At 46.8% G+C, this 18,082-nt stretch overlaps 1 protein-coding gene across 1 annotated transcript in view; it reads right to left on the bottom strand.

Moving 5' to 3' along the window:
* syt19 (synaptotagmin XIX) overlaps positions 1-18,082 on the bottom strand; it is a 76,081-nt gene that overhangs the window by 42,668 nt on the left and 15,331 nt on the right. Inside the window, exons 2-3 of the mRNA XM_078549150.1 lie at positions 2,203-2,371; positions 1,002-1,189 (exon numbers count right to left, since the gene is read on the bottom strand). Coding sequence (XP_078405276.1) covers positions 1,002-1,176 — 175 coding nt within the window. The 5' untranslated portion in view covers positions 1,177-1,189; positions 2,203-2,371. The remainder of the gene's footprint in view (positions 1-1,001; positions 1,190-2,202; positions 2,372-18,082) is intronic.

Below are 18,082 nucleotides of genomic sequence, written 5' to 3'. Positions count from 1 at the left end.
AAAATGTGAAATCTTGTCATGCGATGTTTAGAGTTGGTCACTGGGAAATTCATTTATTTTTGAAAGTTAGGGGTCTCTACACGGATCGTAACAAAACATTTTGGGGAAATGAAATAAAGCTGTTTCTCATCTGACTTGGTCCTCCCTCTCTGTGGCTGAAGATTGTTTCTGACCTACTTTCATGCTCTACCTTTTTGCTAATCTCACTGGGCAGGGGATAGATTTGTGAGAGACAAGCAACCATTTCCTCCCTCAGCGCAGTTCCCTGTGTTAAACTGCACAAACCCCCAGCCTTTCTGGGTATGGTTTGGCTTCTTGCCCTTTACTTGTGTTGTCTTCTGGCTGATTGAGGTTTTGCTCACTCTGAGTGACTTAGAGATAGTCAGTATTAAGTTTTTCTTAAAACAATTTATTTACAACTATTTACATCCAAGACCTCATGGTAAGTACCTTATTCTCTTACACAGGGTGTTCTGTGCCTTGCTTCCTTGGAGTATCTTGGTCATCTGACCCTGATGTCATGCTTATATCATCATTAATATTATCTAATTGACATAACCATTAACCCTTTACTCTACAAAATAGCACAAACCCCTGACCTTTCTGGGTCTATGGAATTTAACAATTTGAGACAAAGTGACATAATATCATTGTGACATGGCCTCAAAGGTGGGAACAAGAGTGTTGGGACGAGGTTGTGGCAAAAGCGTGTGGGGCTGAGGCTGGTGCACGACTGAAAAGTAATGATATTCTGGATTTCACTGACTCTCACCCTCCCATAGCACAGCAATGTAATAATCTAGTGCTACAATTAATGAGAGGTGATAGCACTTTCTTGCCTACGCTCTATGTGCCATGCCACTCATAGCATCACTGGTAGGGGTTAAGATGACAATAGTTTTTAGAGTTGTATTTAGTTTCAAACAAAGAAGGATTGACATGAAGTGCTAGGCATTGAATAATCTCAGACACTTTCTTTCTAGACTTTACCCAGGACCCACCTTTTGTTTTCTTTGCTTTTCTGTGTTTACAGTATCGGTAGATCTGCCACCCGAGAATTATCATGGATACTAAGAAAAAAAGGCCTGCTGCCCCCACCAGGACAACTTTCATTGTGTTACCCAGATGAATGCTCAAGTTTTGAATCACAGCCAGGAATTTGCTGGCAAAACCCATGTTCCGCCTGTGCCTGAAAGATAAAATAAAATAAAATATAGTGAATGCACCTGGTAGTTTCCCACTAATAAGTTTAGAAGATACACAGAAAAAATATTGGACAATCATTTTAAAACTCTTGTTTATAATATGTCCAGGAATATGGAAGCTAAGAGCCTTTTTAAAATTTCATTCATGGATGTGGGCATTGTTTGCAAGGCCAGTATTTATCACTCATCCCTAATTACCCTTAATTTAACGGCTTGGTATGTTGCTAGGCCATTTTAGAGAGCAGTTCAGAGTCAGCCACATTGCTGGGCTCTGGAGTCACATATCAGCCAGACTGGGTAAGGGTGGCAGATTTCCTTCCCTTGTGGACATTAGTGAACCAGATGAGGTTTTACGACAATCCAGTAGCTACATAGCCACCATTATGATACTAGCTTTTTATTCCAGATTTATTGAATTAACTGAATTTAAATTCCCCAACTGCCATGGTAGGATTTGAACTCATATCTGCAGGCCTCTGGATTACTAGTTTGGTACCATATCCTACTAATTCCTAATTTGTGAGCTTTACAGCCCCATGCAGGGAATGATTTTGGCAGGCCGCTTTGCAGCATATGGCACAATTCAGCCACATTGTCTCTTTCAAACTACAGCCTGCATTGGCATTGCTGCTGCAATAGATGGAGGAATAAATACCTTAGTTTGTAGATTCAGTGCAAGGATACTATTAGTGGGTGCAGAACCAGCTTTGCATCTTTCCACGTTGCCATGAAGCTGGCCAGCACTTACACTGGAAAGGATGGCATCCAGGCTCTGCACAGTGCCCTCTGCTACACTGGAGCTGGACTCCTCCATGCTCCTTTACTGTGACAGGCTGTCAGACAGGCTAGCAACTCAGTGTGCGTGTTCCAACAAACTGCCCAAACAAAGTCCTTATCTGAGTCCTCTGCAGCAGAACTCGTCTGCAACTCCGCCCTCCAGGGAGTTGACACACAAGCTGCCCTTTCCCCCTGTCCCAAATGCAGCTTGGTAACTCACCATGTGCTGATCCCAAAACTATACTGGACTCTAAGGTCCTCACAATGCCTATGTCCGCATTGGTGACTGCATGTGTAAGATCAAGTGACGATGCATCCTCATTACTTTTTTGGGGTAGCTCTTCCTCTTCTTCCTGCCTCTTCTGCTGCTGGCCAGACAGCAACTGTATCTGAAAGAATACAAAGACAAGGGGAGGGTTAGTGTGAGGGAAGGAGAATTACCATGGTGACACCAGCTTTGGCTTTCGCTTGTTGCTACATCTCAAGATAAGGATGAAAAGGGAATTGAAAAGGAGGATAAGGCTGTTAATTACTATCATCCTGGACCCAGATCTGCTCAAGCTCATCCCCCTCTGGGGCCTCTGGCCCCATTATACATAGGACCATTACCTCAATGAAGCTCAGAGAATGGATCTGTAGAGCTTCTCTCTGCCCCTCCCCAGCCTTCTGCCTCTCCCTGGTGTTATGTGCGCCCTTCTCCTGCAAGAGAGAGAGAGGGTAGAGATTGTGTGGTACTGTGCTTGGGTGATGTGTCTACTATAGCTGAATACATGAAGGTGAGTGTTGGTAGGGCTGGGTAGATTGGTAGATGTAGGTGGGTGAGGTTGATCTTTTGAATATTGGGAATGAGCCCTGATTGGCAGGGGATGATGCTGACTGAGTGATGAGGGTATAGTGTGTTGAGCAGAGTGACAGGGGGTTGTTGGTGTGGTGGGCAGGTTAACTATGAGGGATGCATTTACTCCCCTTGACCACCCATGTGAGGGCTTTGTATTTCTTCCAACATTTCTGCCATGTATGTGGGGCGACACTCCAGGCAGTAACCTCCTGGGTGAGGGTTCTCCCATTCCCTCTTCAGGCTGTGCTTTGAGGAAAACACTGCCTCCCTCCTGGAGTCCTCCTCGTTGACCAGTGTTGGGTCACGAAACCAGGGAACCCTCTCCCTTGCCTGCTATGATATTCTACCAATACTTCAAAATGATTTCCTGTTCGTCATGATTTCAGGTGTGCAGCTTCCATTTAATAAGCAGACAGACTTTAGAGGAGCAGGTTACCTACAGCATGCGATCACCAAACAACGCTGCTGGGACTTCTGCTGTGCACAGAAGCGGCAGGCAACATGCTGAGTAAGGGAACAATGCAACCAAATGAGATGGGCAAACAAAATTACGTTCTGCCCAATTTGATTTGAACAGGCTGGAGGGCACATTGTGAATCATGACCTCCATGCCCAAAATTCAGAGCAGAACAAACTCTATTCTGCAATCTCTGAACACTCTGAACGGCACCAACATCCCTTAGCTTGACGAGGACAAAAATATTAGAAGTGGAAAAACTAACAGGCATCACCAACAGCATTAGAGAATCCTGCCAGAAACGTGCATGGAAGACTGAATGGGTGGGGAACCAGCCTGACAATTCTCTGCTCTGATTGATGCCCATTTCTCAGATGAAACCAGTCACAAAATCAAAAGCCATGAAAAGTGACTCCTTATCACTTGGCTTTTCAAAGATATGTGTTCCATTTTGCTATCAAAATGACGAGCACACACTTCTTCTGCAAGCCGCCATTTTGGTGAAAGTGTTTACATGTGAAACAGGAAATATTTACACCATCTCCAAGTTTGCCATCCACTGCTACATAAGGGAGGTCCCTGACTTTATATCCTGGAAAGCTGAATACATATCATCCTTGCCAGAGTGAACATAGCATTACAAACATTACAGGCGTCTTCATGGTGTAGGGTGCTACTGACTGCATGCACGCCACTTTGCAGTGCTGCTTGTTAACTCTGAGATCCAGCCCAAATGGCAGGGATTCCATTCCCTCAGTGTCCAGCTGGTGTACCACCATAAAAGAGTGTATTACGCAGGTCAGTCTTAGGTATCCGAGAAGCAGTTATGATGCCTTCATTCTGTGGCAACCTCCTGTGCCATTTGCATTGGAGGCCACCATGACAAACCAGAGGGTGGCTACTGGGTGACAAGAGTTCTTCTCTGACAACATGGCTCATGACAATGGTGCACAGCTCATGCACATGTGAACATCATGCATACAATGAAAGCCATGCTGCTAAATGAAATTTGATGCAGCAGATAATGAGGTGCTTAAACAACACTTCTGTTGTCTGGATCACTCTGGAGGAGATCTGCCATACTCAGCAGAATGCATGTCAAGATTCATGGTGGTCTGCTGCATGCTGCACATTCCCATGAGGGCACTGTCCTTGCTACCAGCTTTATGGTAACCAACTGATGAGGAGGAGATAAGAAGGAAGATGAGGAGGAAGAGTAGGAGGAAAGGAGGAGAGAACAAACAGCCCCTTTCTGGCTTGGATGCCTGTGAGTGACTCATCCAACTGTGATAGCAGAAAAGCCGCTCCAATCCCCCAATCACCAACAGTCTAACACACTGCCTTCCCTCTGTCACTGAACATCACATGATTTGCTTGATCACAACGCTAAAATAAAAGTCATCACAAAACAAACATCTCAAATCAAATCTATAAATTAAATCATGCTATATTGCATACAAATGTTAGCTAATCATCCTTATGCATTCCCTTAGTGCCTTTCTTCCCTGTGCCTTTGCCTGTCCTAGTGTACACAGTGCTATCCCAGTAGCTTCAGCGTGGCTGGTGACATTCAAGGCTGACTTTCAGTGGGGGAGAATACAGATGTACTTGGGGGATTAGCTTGAGCAGATCTGGGTCTAGAAGTCCAGGCTTCAGACTGCCCCATTTTGACATGAGTGACAGCAAGTCTGGGATGGCTGACAGGCAACAGCAAGGGCACTGGTGGAGTGGCAGGGCGAGAGGACGAATTATAACATCCTGAGAGAAGACAGCAGGTTTATGCTCCACCACCGCTCCCCTGGGCGGCACCTCAGCAATCTAGTAATGTGTTGGAGGAGAGATAGCAGGACTGGTGTGACACCCTGCAAGTCTCTTTGAACACTGGCATCCACAGCAATGGTGGCAGCAGTCTGACCTTGCATGGCTGCAAGGTGACCATGCATGACTTCAATCTGAGTTTCCACTGCAGCACCCAGAGATTGTGCTGCAATGGAAGCTGAGACATTAGCTCTCAAACGCTGCATCATGATTGAATCCACAAGTATTCTCCTGGGGATGGCCACCACTCCCACACCAGAAAGGATGGGCTTCAAGCTCTGCACAAAGCCCTGTGCCAAGTTGGTGCTGGGCACATCCAGGCTCCTTGACAGTGTCTGCAAGCTTTCTGGCAGGCGGCCAATATGCCAAGCATCTCAGTGGGCGCACCCAACATCATTCTTCTGTTTCAAAGCCCTCATCTAATCCTCTGTCGTAGAACTCATGTGTAACCTTGCCCTCTGGTGAGCTGGATACCTGCTCTAAAATAAAAGCAAACCTGTTTCTCTCTCCACCGATGCTGCCAGGCCTGCTTAGTGTTTCTAGCAACTGCACCTGCACTACCCTTATCTCGCTCCCTGGCTACTGGCCACGTGTTCCCAGTGTCTCACTACATGTTGATCCAACCCCTAAACTATCCTCTAAAATAGAAGTTCTCAACTGATTTCAGGGGGCCACAAAAACAAAAGGCTAACATGAGGTAAAACTGGCACTTAATATCAGTGATTAGGTGCTGTCACCCAGTGGCTTATAAGGGAACAGCAGTTGTAGGGATCTCACATTGAACATAGTTTCAAACTCTGGTTTATTTATTTTAACAGTCTCCGACTATTCCTCACCCTAACCTCCACAGAGGTAGAAAACTGATCTACAGACAATTCCCTGTCATTTGGTGCCCTATATGATTGTGCCTGGTGAATAAAGAAAGCAGATCAAACTGTCGCTCAGGTTCATCCATTTAAATTGTGTATCTCATCAGAATATAGGAACCGTCAATCAATGAGATCATACGACAAAAGCAAAATTCAGCGGGTGCTGGAAACCTGAAATTAAACAGGAAATGCGGAAAATACTAAGCAGGTCTGGCAACATCTGTGGAGGGAAACCGAGATAATGTTCTGGTCAATGATGACCCCATTTAAAACAGTAGTTAACTCTTGGGTGCATGGTATGAATAGTAATAGTTATTCCTGAAGTGATCCAATTGTATTGCTATCAATATCAGGAAACAAGCCTACTGTAGTATTCTGTGTTACACTACTCTAATGTGCCTGAATCATTGCATGGTGAAATTACTGGCCTGTAGGAGAAGCCTTTGACTGTGACCTTTTCAAAAGTCAATTGTTAACAATACCTACTTGGATACATTTTAGACAATGGATTTACTGCTTGAAGGGCTATCACTTGTGGTAACTTCTTTTTTAATGCCACATTCACTTATTTTCCATTAATGAAGTTTCTACATTGTATGACAGCATACAGCTTAAGCCAAGATGATCTTAGCAAGTCGCAATTCAAGTGTAGGTGCTGCTTGAGGACCATATTACTTCTGAAGACCATATTATGATTTGCACATCACCTTTCCAGCAACCTGCAGCACTTTACCTGTAGCGGTCTGTAGAAATGCCCTCTCCCGGCCTATCTGACGTAACAATATAAGAAAATATACAATGTGAAAAATAGTTCAAAATATTTTTTGATTTCTTTCGTGATTATTTTCCAACACACGTAATCAGAAAATAACAAGTGCTGCCCTGAGACATACTAAACTCTGCAGAACACAATTACATTTGTTGCGATCCGGTTAAGGGACCAGTAACTTTTTGTTTAAAGTAGACAGAGTTTGAAATCCCAGTTACCCACTAAGAGAATAATGCCACAAGATTTCATGGTTTTGAACAAACAAAATAAACTTTACCATACGAAGTCAGATAAGTAAAACAATTTACAATATCTATCTTATACTCTAACATTCAGCATTAATGAAGTAAATATAAATTAATAGGGAAGTTGTGGTCAAACACACCACACTGTGCATTTAATGGCAGATGCAACCAAGACAGATCCCATGGATTTTTCAGTAACCTACCCTGATGTCAGTGACCACTGTGAATCACAAAAGCTTGTTAAAACTCTGTCTCACTCATGCGGGATTTCCACTCTTCACGTTAGAAGATCTAGTCTCTGAATTCCCTTATAAGCCTCTCTGATTTGGATTGCTTCAATGATTGCTCACCTCCCAATGGTTCAATCTCTTCATCTGAGACTGCACTCCTTGGGGTTCACAAAGCTGCACTCCCATCTCTAATTGCCGGCACACTTCCAAATCTTTTGCAGTCCACAAGCTTCAACAAGCTGGCAGTGCCCCTGGGTTTTTTCACACTCCAATCTCCCAGATGCACTGTGCTATAAATGGCTCCCAGGGCTTCTCCGAACCCTAAATGACTAGCATGGAACCAGGGTCCTTCTGCCACCATCTCAGCTCCCCAGGACTTCATTGAGCCCTAACTGCCTGAAGCCTGCTAACATCTCCCAGGGCTTCTCTGTCAGCTGCAAACCACATGAGGTCCAAACTACAATTAACCTTCAGCTGCATCCAATAGCTCTCAGGGCTTCATCAAGCCCTAACTGCCTGGAGCCTGCTAACAACAACACCCTTTCAGTATAGCTTTGTCCTCTGCTGCAGAACATTCACTCTCCCAGTAAACACACAGATAAATTGAAGCCAGAGAACCATCTTAAGCTCCACATATCTCCATGATGATGTGGTCTTTCTGGGTTCAGCGAATGCTTTTAAATTAATTTAGCTCTAACTCCCATAACAAAACATCCCTCTGGACTGCATTTCTTTACTAACAATGAAGACATCACTTTACAAATTCTCCAGCTAAGTAAGCCCTCCTGCTGTTTTATGGCCCTTACCTTTCTAGCTGTTAACCACTTATGTCAACATGGCCTCAACTTTCAGTGTAATAGACTCCAAGCCACTTTGGTTGCATTTATCCCATTTTCTGCAGTTAAATTTTAATCTTCTCAGAATTAAACATGACCTCTAAAATATTAACATCAACCATAAACTAGATATTCATCACACATTTAATCAGATTTTTCTACTTTAGAGCATTTCAGAAGATATACATTGATAGAGAAGGATGTGTTAGTATAAGTGAATGGGGCCTAAATTCAATAGCACCCGATTTTCTTCTCCCTCTTGACGAGGGTTGGATGCAATGTTGCACCAGTCACATCTACTGTAAGCTCATCGCCTCCTGATAGCTCATGTTTGCCAATTCCTTGATGTTGTTTATCCAAGAAACTCTTGGTCTTCCTTGGTTCCTTTTACCATTGATAAGGCCTTCAAACAGTGTCCTGTCTATATTGTTTTGCCTTATCAGATGGCCAAAATAACTCAATTTACGGATCTTGATGATATCTATCATGTCTCTTCTGGGTTTTATTCTCCCTAGGATATTTGCATTGTTTATTCCCTCTTTCCACCGGATAATGGGCACAAAATTATTGGTATATTGAAATTTGTATTTAAAGAAAGAGATTCAAGGACCATCCTAAATGCAGTTTGAGGATCTGAGCCCTGGAAGATGTTGCTGCTCTGGGAACAGCCACGTCCTGGATGCTGCTGTGCAGAGAAGATCCACGTGGCTGATGATCCACCCACCCAGTGCTGCATGGATGTTCCAGGATCTGGTTGCTGGAGGCTTCCAGCTTCTCCTCATCTCCACGAAATGTCCCAGGCCTTCTTCAGGTAAGTGCTGACATGTACACGCCATGTTGGTCCAGATGTGTTCTGGATTGGTGTGATTTTCCGCTGGTAGTGCAGACGATCGGGCGGGGTTGGGGAAGATTCCGGTCGGGCTTCCATCTGCATCCTGTTAGCTGGATGCAAATTGGTTTCACACCGGCCTCTGGTGGGAATTGTGACCCGCTGTGGAGGGCACAATTGGAAAATCCCTGCTGTCCTTTTCTGTCAGCGGGAAACCGATATTTCAGCTCCCTCCACCTTAATGCCACCTCCCCACCTCCCCCCAACCCCACTCCCCCCACCATTGAACTTGCAGTGGGGGGGCTGGAAAATTACGTCCAAAGACTTTTTATCAAATGCACTCAGCATTCATAACAAGATGGGTGAATTGGCAGCACAAACAGAAATAAATTAGTCGGGTATGATAGCCATTACAGAGTCACGGTCGCAAGACGATCAAGACTGGGGTCTGACCATTCAAGGGTATCTGATATTTCAGAAGAACAGGAAGAAAGAAAAAGGGGGCAGGATAGCTTTGTTACTTAAGGATGAGATCAGTGCAGTAGTAAGAAATTATCTTGGCTTGAAAGATCAAAATGTAGAATCAGTTTGATGGAGATAAAAAAAAAGCAAAGGAAAGAAATCACTGGTGGGATTGGTTTATAGGCCCCCTAACAGGAGCTACACTGTAGGACAGAGCATAAATGAAGAAATAATGGGGGCTTGTAAGAAATAATCGTGGGCGATTTTAATCTTCACTTAGATTGGGCAAATGAAATCAGCAAAGGTAGCCTGGAGGATGAGGTCGTAGAGTGTTTTCAGGAAAGGTTCTGAGAACAGTACATTCTGGAACGGGCCGGGGAGCTGGCTATTTTAGACCTGGTAAATTGCAGTGAGTTAGAATGACCTCATAGTAAAGGATCCTCAGAAAAGACTAATCATAACATGATAGAATTTTACATTTAGTTTGAGGGCAAGAAATTTGGGTCTGAAACTGGTCAACTGAAACTGAAATAAAGGCAATCACAAGTGTATGTAGATAGAGTTGGCTAAAATGGACTGGGAAAATTGGTTAAAGGGTAAGATGGTAGAGAAGCAGTGGCAAACACAGAAGGATCTATTTCATCAATCTCAACAAAGATGTATTCCATTGAAAAAGAAAAGACTCCATGAGAAGGATGCACCATCGATGGCTAACTAAGAAGTTAAGAATGGTACAAAATTGAATGAAAAGACATAAAATTCTGTGAATATCAGTGTTAGGCCAAAAGATTGGGAAAATTTTAGAAACCAGCAAAGGATGACTAAAAATATAATAAACAGGAAGAACTGTAAGTAGGAGAAAATGAGCAAGAAATATAAAAACAGATAGTAAAAGGTTTTCAAAGTATATCAAAAAGAAGAGTAGCTAAAATAAGCATTGGTCCCTTAGAGGATGCGACTGTGGAAGTAATGAGAAATAAGGAAATGGCAGCGACTTTGATCAAGTATTTTGTATATGTCTTCACAGAAGAAGTCTCCAAATGCAACCCAAGGACTGGATTTTACACTCCCCCACCAGCAGATTTGAAGGCAGTGAGGTACATAGAATCCAGTGGGTGGCCTTCCTGTCACCTACCTGCCTGCCCTTGGGAAGCCAGCCCTTGGCCCTGTTGAGGCCCTTATGTGGGCAATTAATGGTCACTTAAGGGCCTTATCCCACATCTGCCAGTATTTTACCTGCAGCAGGGGGAGGCCCAAGCCATGAGGGAAGACCAGCAGATTTACCTGCATGGGCTGGTGTTGGGCAAGGGGAGGGACTTGCTTTGCTTGTCCCCTGGGCCCATCAGAGGCACCACTGCCCCACCTCCCAAACAAGGTCATCTGCTGCTTTAACCCTCTCCATGGCCTCTTGAACCTGGTCTCTCACACCCATTACCTCCCCTTGCGGAGACCCATGATTCTGGTCTTACCTGGGCCCCTCGGGAGTGGTGGAACTCCCTGTACTCCCAGCAGTTGCTACCACTCCCAGCTGGCAATGCTGGGAGTACAGATTTGCCAGTCTTCTGGTAGGTTGGCAGCTCTCTAAGGCAAGACTTTCACACAAGACGGGGTGAGATTTTGCCTAAAAGCAATTAATGCTGCTCCCGTCATTAAGTTGCTGCAGGGCAGCCATTGGGATCATAGGTGGGCTCCCATCAACATTTTATCTGGGGGTGCATTGGGTCTGTGGCACTCCATAAAATCCAGCCCTAAGATAACTAATGGGACTAAATGCTGACTAGTCCCTGGACCTGATGGCTTGCATCCTATTTACAATCTATATTAATGAATTGGATGAATGGACTAAGTGTATTGTAGCCAAATTTGCTGCTTGTACAAAGATGAGTAGGAAAGCAAGTTGTGAGGAAGATACAAAGGGCAGAATCATCCCAGATTTGTACTAAGTGCAGTAACGGGCGGGAAAAAGAATGTTTTACCAGCTGGCCCCAATGGCAGCTTTTCGCACCATATCGCCCCAATCCAGCCTCATTAATCATGTATTTTGGGAAACAGGCTCTCATTCGCCCACCACGCCATCACCTCGCCGCTTCCACACGCCGAGTGCTATATTTAAACTGCAGCTACACACACGTTTCGCAGTATTTCCAGCCCAGGAGTGCTGCACAGAAGACATGGCCTCAAAAGGCATGAAGACTCCAGCCCCTGAATCTGTGGCTCATCCCTGGGGTGACCTCTGGACACTGTTGGAGCCCACCACAATCTCCTGTACCACCGCTCTGGCCGCAGGAGTGGCAGTGGCAGTGGTGGTCAGTGCCAACGCTGCACAGAAGAGGTTCACCATCCAGTGCAGAAAGAGGATGAATGACCTCGTCTGTGCCGCCAGGGTAAGGCAACCATCTCATCACTGTAAACTCACACACTCACAAGGCCATCACATATTGATCTCACTCACTGCCAGCTCAATGGACATCATCACTCACCCTCTCACGCACACCCTCACATCCCCATCTGGCCTCATCTCCTCTGGAGACTGCCTCCTCAGCCCTCACCCTCTTGAGGCAACTTGCATAGATCAACATGTGCCCCCCCACACACATCCTGGGATACCCCCCTTCCCCAGTAATGCCCTAGCCCTGCCGCCACTTCCCTTGCCTGAGTCCACTTCTACCCCCTCCTCAAGCAAGCCCGAGCCCTGCAGCCATTAAAAAGCCACCCCCGCCTTATGGTTGGTCTGGTGGGTAGAGACCTGCCCGTGAACCCCACTAAAAGTGATATGGTGCTGTCTGTGAAGCCTGGCGCTCATGACCACGAGTGCCGCCCGAAGCAAGGCAGGTAAACAAACCTCGAAGTCCCGAGTGAGTTGCTTGTACACGTCGCTTATGTTCAATTGTGAAACACGTCGGTGTGCAATCAGACCGACCTCCTTGGATGATCCAGCGTGGGGGGATGATTTCGCTGAGCTGGGCTTATAATGATATGCAGATGTATTACAATAAAGTTCCTGGATTGCGGCGGTGGGAAATGCAGCCCACCATTGATGGGCAGAGTGGTTGCAAACTGGTTTCACGACAGCATGAAACTGATTTTTGGCCTTCCTGCCATATTGTCTGCCCACGCCTGCCATGGTACCCGACGCCAGCAGGCATGGAAAATTTTGCCCAAAGAGTCTGCAAAGGGATATAGACAGGTTAAGTGAGTGGGCAAAAATTTTGCAGATGGAGTATAATGTGGAAAAATGTGAGATTATCCATTTTGGCAGCTGAATAGAAAAGCAGGGTATTATTTAAATAGAGAGAGACTGCAGAATGCTCACAGAGGGATCTGGGTGTCCCCTTACATGAATCACTAAATATTAGGATGTATGTACAGCAAGGAATAGGAAGACAAGTGGAATGTTGGCCTTTATTGCAAGGCAGATGGAGTATAAAAATAGGGAAGTCATGCTACAACTGTACAGGGCATTGATGAGTCCGCACCTAGGGTACTGCATGCAGTTTTTGTTTCCGTATTTAAGGAAGTATATATTTCCATTGGAAGCAGTTCAGAGAAGGTTCACTAGGCTGATTTCTGGGTTGAAGGGGTTGTATGAGGTAAGCGTGGGCCTATACTCTTTGGAGTATAGAAGAATGAGAGGTGATCTTGTTGAAACATGTAAGATGGGTCTTGACAGGATAAATGCTGAGAGGATGTTTCCCCTCATGGGGGTATCTAGAACTAAGGGGCAGTTTAAAAATAAGGGGTCTCCCATTTAAGACTGAGATGAGGAGGAATTTCTTCTCTCAGAGGGTCATTAATCTTTGGAATTCCCTTCCTTAGAAAGCAGTGGAGCCTGGGACATTGAATATGTTTAAGTCTGAGTTAGGCAGATTTTGATCTACAAGAGAGTCAAGGATGATGGGGGCAGGCAGAAAAGTGCCACAATCAGATCAACCATGATCTTACTGAATAACAAGGCAGGCTCAAGGGGCCAAATGGCCTACTCCTACTCCCACTTCTTATGATCCTATTAGAAAATGGGATACTTTACCACAAGTTTTGATGGAGTCAGGAACTATAATATAACTCAATAGAAAATTAAATAAGTATTTGAAAAGGGAGAAGTTGAAAGTCAAAAGGGTTTAAATTAATCAGTTAAAGAGCCAACAGTGACACAGGTGTGTTTCTAATCCTCCAGTCACAGCTGACTAACCTCCTTCTATAATTTCCATAATTTTAACAAAGGCTACTGATCTCAGCCATATGGCTAGCAAGCAACAGTTAAAACTCAATTCAGTTGGGTTGATATTATACATCAACTAATTACCAGTATTTCTGTGGTGAAGAGATATGGCTTTGTTTTGAGTAAGGAAAGTCTGATCTTGATATAATTGCAGCAGAGTTTATATTACTGCAAAGCAATTCTGTCAACCTAAAGTTTGGTGTGTTAATGTTTTTCTTCATGGAGTGTAGTTCTAAAACCGTGATTTCTCACATGGCAAGTTTTGACCATGACCAAGTACTGGGGGGGCAGGGGAATGGGGGATGGGGGGGTGGTGTGGGGGCTGTGGGGATATAAGCAGAAACTGAGAGTTTACCCATAATAGGAAGGTAACTCAGAGAGACACAAATAACAAACCAGTGACATGTACTTATCAGTAACTTGATACCGACCTCCTAAAGATCTGTGTAGGGGTTTGAAATAGGCATGAGAATTTCTTAGGGCAGAATTTTGGCCTCATCGGGCAGGCTCGGTGGGGGCAGTCGGGAAGCTGACCACTGCCCACGATTGGGGCTGGACCGTGCTTTCATGCTGCCGGACCAATTAAGGCCCGCCTAGCATGAAGCGTGGCTCGTCACTGGCTGGGAAGGGCCGAGAGGGGGCGGGGGCTTGTCGGCCGCTGGGTCCAATGACGACCCGGCGTCCAGTTTAAAAATGTCCCAGGCAGCCCCTGGAAGGCTGGGACATCTGTCTACCGCTGCAAGGATGGAGTCCAGGGTGTCAGCAAACGCCAGGCAGCAGGGCAGGGTAGGGGTGGGTGGCACTCGGCCCTCCACGCCATTTTTCCGATGAGTGCCTCCTTGCCCTCCTGGAGGAGGTAGCTGCCAGACAGGGCACCCTTGTCCCCAGATATGGGAGGAGGAGGCCACCGTACCTCACCAACAGGGCATGGAAGGAGGTGGCAGCCTGGGTGAGCAGCCACAACATGGTGCCGCGCAACTGGGTGCAGTGCCGGAAGCGCTTCAATGACCTGCTGCACTCAGAAAAGGTGAGTACCATGTTGGTATGGGTCAGTGTGTTCAATTGTTTTGGGCTGGCCATCCCCCTGTGGAGCTCAGGGGTGCTAGAGTCTGATTGCCAACTTTCAACCACACCGGAGCTGGCCAAGGGGGTGAGACCTTGTTGCTTTGACTGAGTGCCTTGCACCTCGAGGACCACGAGTCGGATGTGCCCTGCATGGTATTCCTCAGCTGGGGTTGGCCAGGCTGCAGTGGAGCTGCAGGCACAGAGTGGACTAATTAATGCTGCTCTGTCCTTTCAGGAGAAGACATTCCATGACAATATTGAGAGGTCCTGGACCGGCGGAGGATCCCCACACCTCCTCATCCTCTCCCGCTATGAGCAGGAGGCACTAGATCTCAAGAGGCGCCATGCACATCGGTCAAGTGGCTGCGGTGAGGTCAGATGAAGGTAAGAGTGCAGAGCACTGAGGTGAAAATTTCGGCTTGTGCAACCATACTAGTGCTGTCTCTTCATTGATCTGAACCTCGAACCTGGAGTCCCCATTGATCATTGAAAGATGAGGGCACCATGATGCAAATCTCCATGGTCTCACCAGGGTGCCTGGCATGCACAGTGACAGTGTGATGATTTAAACTAATAACATGCCCTTCTTCTCCCTTTTAGCTTCGCCAGCAGGCATTTGCTCTCCGGTGATGGTGATGATCCCATTTATCTGCTGCCCTTGTCCTTCTAGATGGTAGTGGTCGTGGGTTTGGAAAGTGCTGTCGAAGGAGCCTTAGTGAATTCCTGCAGTGCATCTTGTAGATGGTACACACTGCTGCTACTGTGCGTCAGTGGTGGAGGGAGTGAATGTTTGTGGATGTGGTGCCAATCAAGCGGGCTGCTTTGTCCTGAACGGTGTCAAGCTTCTTGAGTGTTGTGGGAGCTGCACTCATCCAGGTAAGTGGGGAGTATTCCATCACACTCCTGACTTGTACCTTGGTAGATGGTGGACAGGCTTTGGGGAGTCAGGAACTGGGTTACTCGTCACACGATTCCTAGCTTCTGACGAGTATCTCGGTACACATTAATGAGGGCACTTCACACTCACCTGAGGTGCAAGCGGAGGCAGAGAGTCCCCAGGGTGCCGGCAGTCGGAGGACTGCTGGGGACCGGGATGATGCTCAGTCGAAAGCTGTTGATGGGCCTCTGGAGTCGTACATTAGGCAGCAGATGCTGGATTTTGTTTTAACATACATCAGATTTAATAACAATACCACACTTGGAACAAGAGTTCATTCAAAGATGACCTTTAGGGAGCCAAAGGTCAGATCCTTGCTCAAAGTCCTCACACGGCACTCACACATACCACTGGAATCCAATCTTTGCTCGGAGGTATTCCTCCTCAGGTCGTGGGTTAAACAGCTCCTCCACCGAGGGCATGAGCCAGCGATCAGAGTTGTAAACACGCTTACCAACCTTCCAGCCTGGAACATCCTTCATAATTTTAGCCTCTTCCTCAAGATTCTCCCTTAATGGGCACAGAGTCCTCCTATCCTGTTCAGCATACAGTAGAGGTAGCAATGCTATACGGGCTTCCAAGTCTTCAATTTGTAAACACCTTCTCTCCCTGTTCCAACTGAACAGCTTCCAATATCCAAAACTCCAAGTCCAAGCCCAAACATGCTGTAACCTGACAGACCCCTCCTGCGGAGGTTGTCCAGTGTGGGAGGATCTGGCGGAGGGGCCCCTTTGGAGCATTATCAATGCAACGACCCTCATGGCCGAGCACAATGTCTCCTCCATGGAGAGAGTGGCTACTCTCATGGAGACACTGCTCCAGGAACAGAATCAGGGGTTCCTGGAGTTGCGCTCGGACCTGCAAGCCCTCACACAGGCACTGATCTCAGCTGTGTGTGAGATGGATGAGGCACCCAGTACCCCAGCTAGGTGTCCGTCCATCAATGGTGATCAGGGAGGTCCAGACTGACCTCACATTGGCGCACAAGCTGCTTGTCGTCTCTGCGGGCTCCTCTCAGGGCGCTCCTCCACTCAGCAACAGCTCCTCTGCCCCTCTGCCAGTGGCCGTGGCATCTGATGAGGTTGCGGCGACTGGGGAGATGCCAACCGTGCCACTGGCCACTCCCTCCCAGGTGGGGCCAGCACAGGCTCCATGGGCCAGAGGACAACCACCAAGGTCATCAAGGCCAACAGCACTCAGCAGGCTGTCTCCAATGCCGGTGCCAGCGAGGGGGGAGCACCTAGACATAGCACCCATAAACATAAGTTTAAAGCACCTTAAGCACAAGAGGGACAGCTCACGTGTGATCTTTTGTTCCCCCATTTTTTGCTTTTTTAATGGTGTGATTACCAACACTGGTTTCTTTCTGTTCAAGAATATGTGATTTCAAACATACAATTAAATTTGCTTTTGTGTTACTGGCCTGTGTATGTTTCATTTGTAACCCTCATCAGATGCCATGGTCACTGGCAGAAGGGTGGAGGAGCTGCTGCTGAGAGGAGTATGTTTTGTAGGTACAGGATAGGCCAATATGTAATGCTGGACGTGGGTGGCTCAAACCTTTATTGCACAGGCACTGAGTATATCTTGGGGGCCAAGGAAAGGGTTATTTCTGCGATCCACAATAGATGCGGTAGCCTTGGTATGAGGAGTTGTTCTTATTTGACAACCTAGCTGAAGGATTGTTGGATCAAGGCGTCCCTGATGTCCCTGCCTCCCTGGAGGTTACCGAGGTCTGGTTCCACACCCTCAGTGTTCTCCTCATCTGACTCACTATTGGATTCATCATCTGTGGCCTGTGCAGCTGCATCAACCTCTTCCTCCAGTGAGTCCCCCTTTGCCAGTGCCAGATTGTGGAGAGCGCAGCATGCAACCACTCTGGGCGGGCTATTATAGTGCACCCCTGAATGGTCCAGGCATCGGAAGCGCATCTTGAGAAGACCTATGGTTCTCTCTACCACCACCCTTGTGGAGGCATGGCTCCTGTTGTACTGCTGCTCGGCCTCTGTCCTTGAGTGATGGAGCGGCGTCATGAGTCACCTTTTCAAGGGATGGTCCTTGTCACTCAGAAGCCATCCATTCAGTCGGGCTGGAGCAATGAAGAGCCTTGGCACCTGGGAGTGTCTGAGGATGTAGGCATCATGGGAGCTGCCTGGGTACCTTGCACAGACTTGTAGAATCTGCATCCTGTGATCACACACTATCTGCACGTTCATGGAGTGGAAGCCCTTCCTGTTGACGAAGGCACCGGGCTCACCTGCTGGAGCCTTGATGGCCACATGTGTGCAGTCTACTGCACCCTGGACATGGGGGAAGCCAGCAATTGCTGCAAAGCCTCTGGCCCGCTCAGCCTGGCTGGCCTCAACCATACGGTAATGAATGGACAAAGCTTTTCTCACCAGTTTGACACAACTGTGGACAGCTGATTGTGAGACTCCACACAGATCCCCCACTGAGCCCTGGAAAGAGCCGGAGGCATAGAAGTTGAGGGCTACTGTGACCTTTAGAGCCACTGGCATGGGGTGT

The sequence above is a fragment of the Cetorhinus maximus genome, chromosome 9, assembly GCF_964194155.1.
Source record: "Cetorhinus maximus chromosome 9, sCetMax3.hap1.1, whole genome shotgun sequence".
In the NCBI taxonomy this organism is placed as follows: domain Eukaryota; kingdom Metazoa; phylum Chordata; class Chondrichthyes; order Lamniformes; family Cetorhinidae; genus Cetorhinus; species Cetorhinus maximus.
The sequence above is the reverse complement of the archived record's forward strand: the minus strand, read 5'-3'. Positions and strand labels throughout refer to the sequence as shown.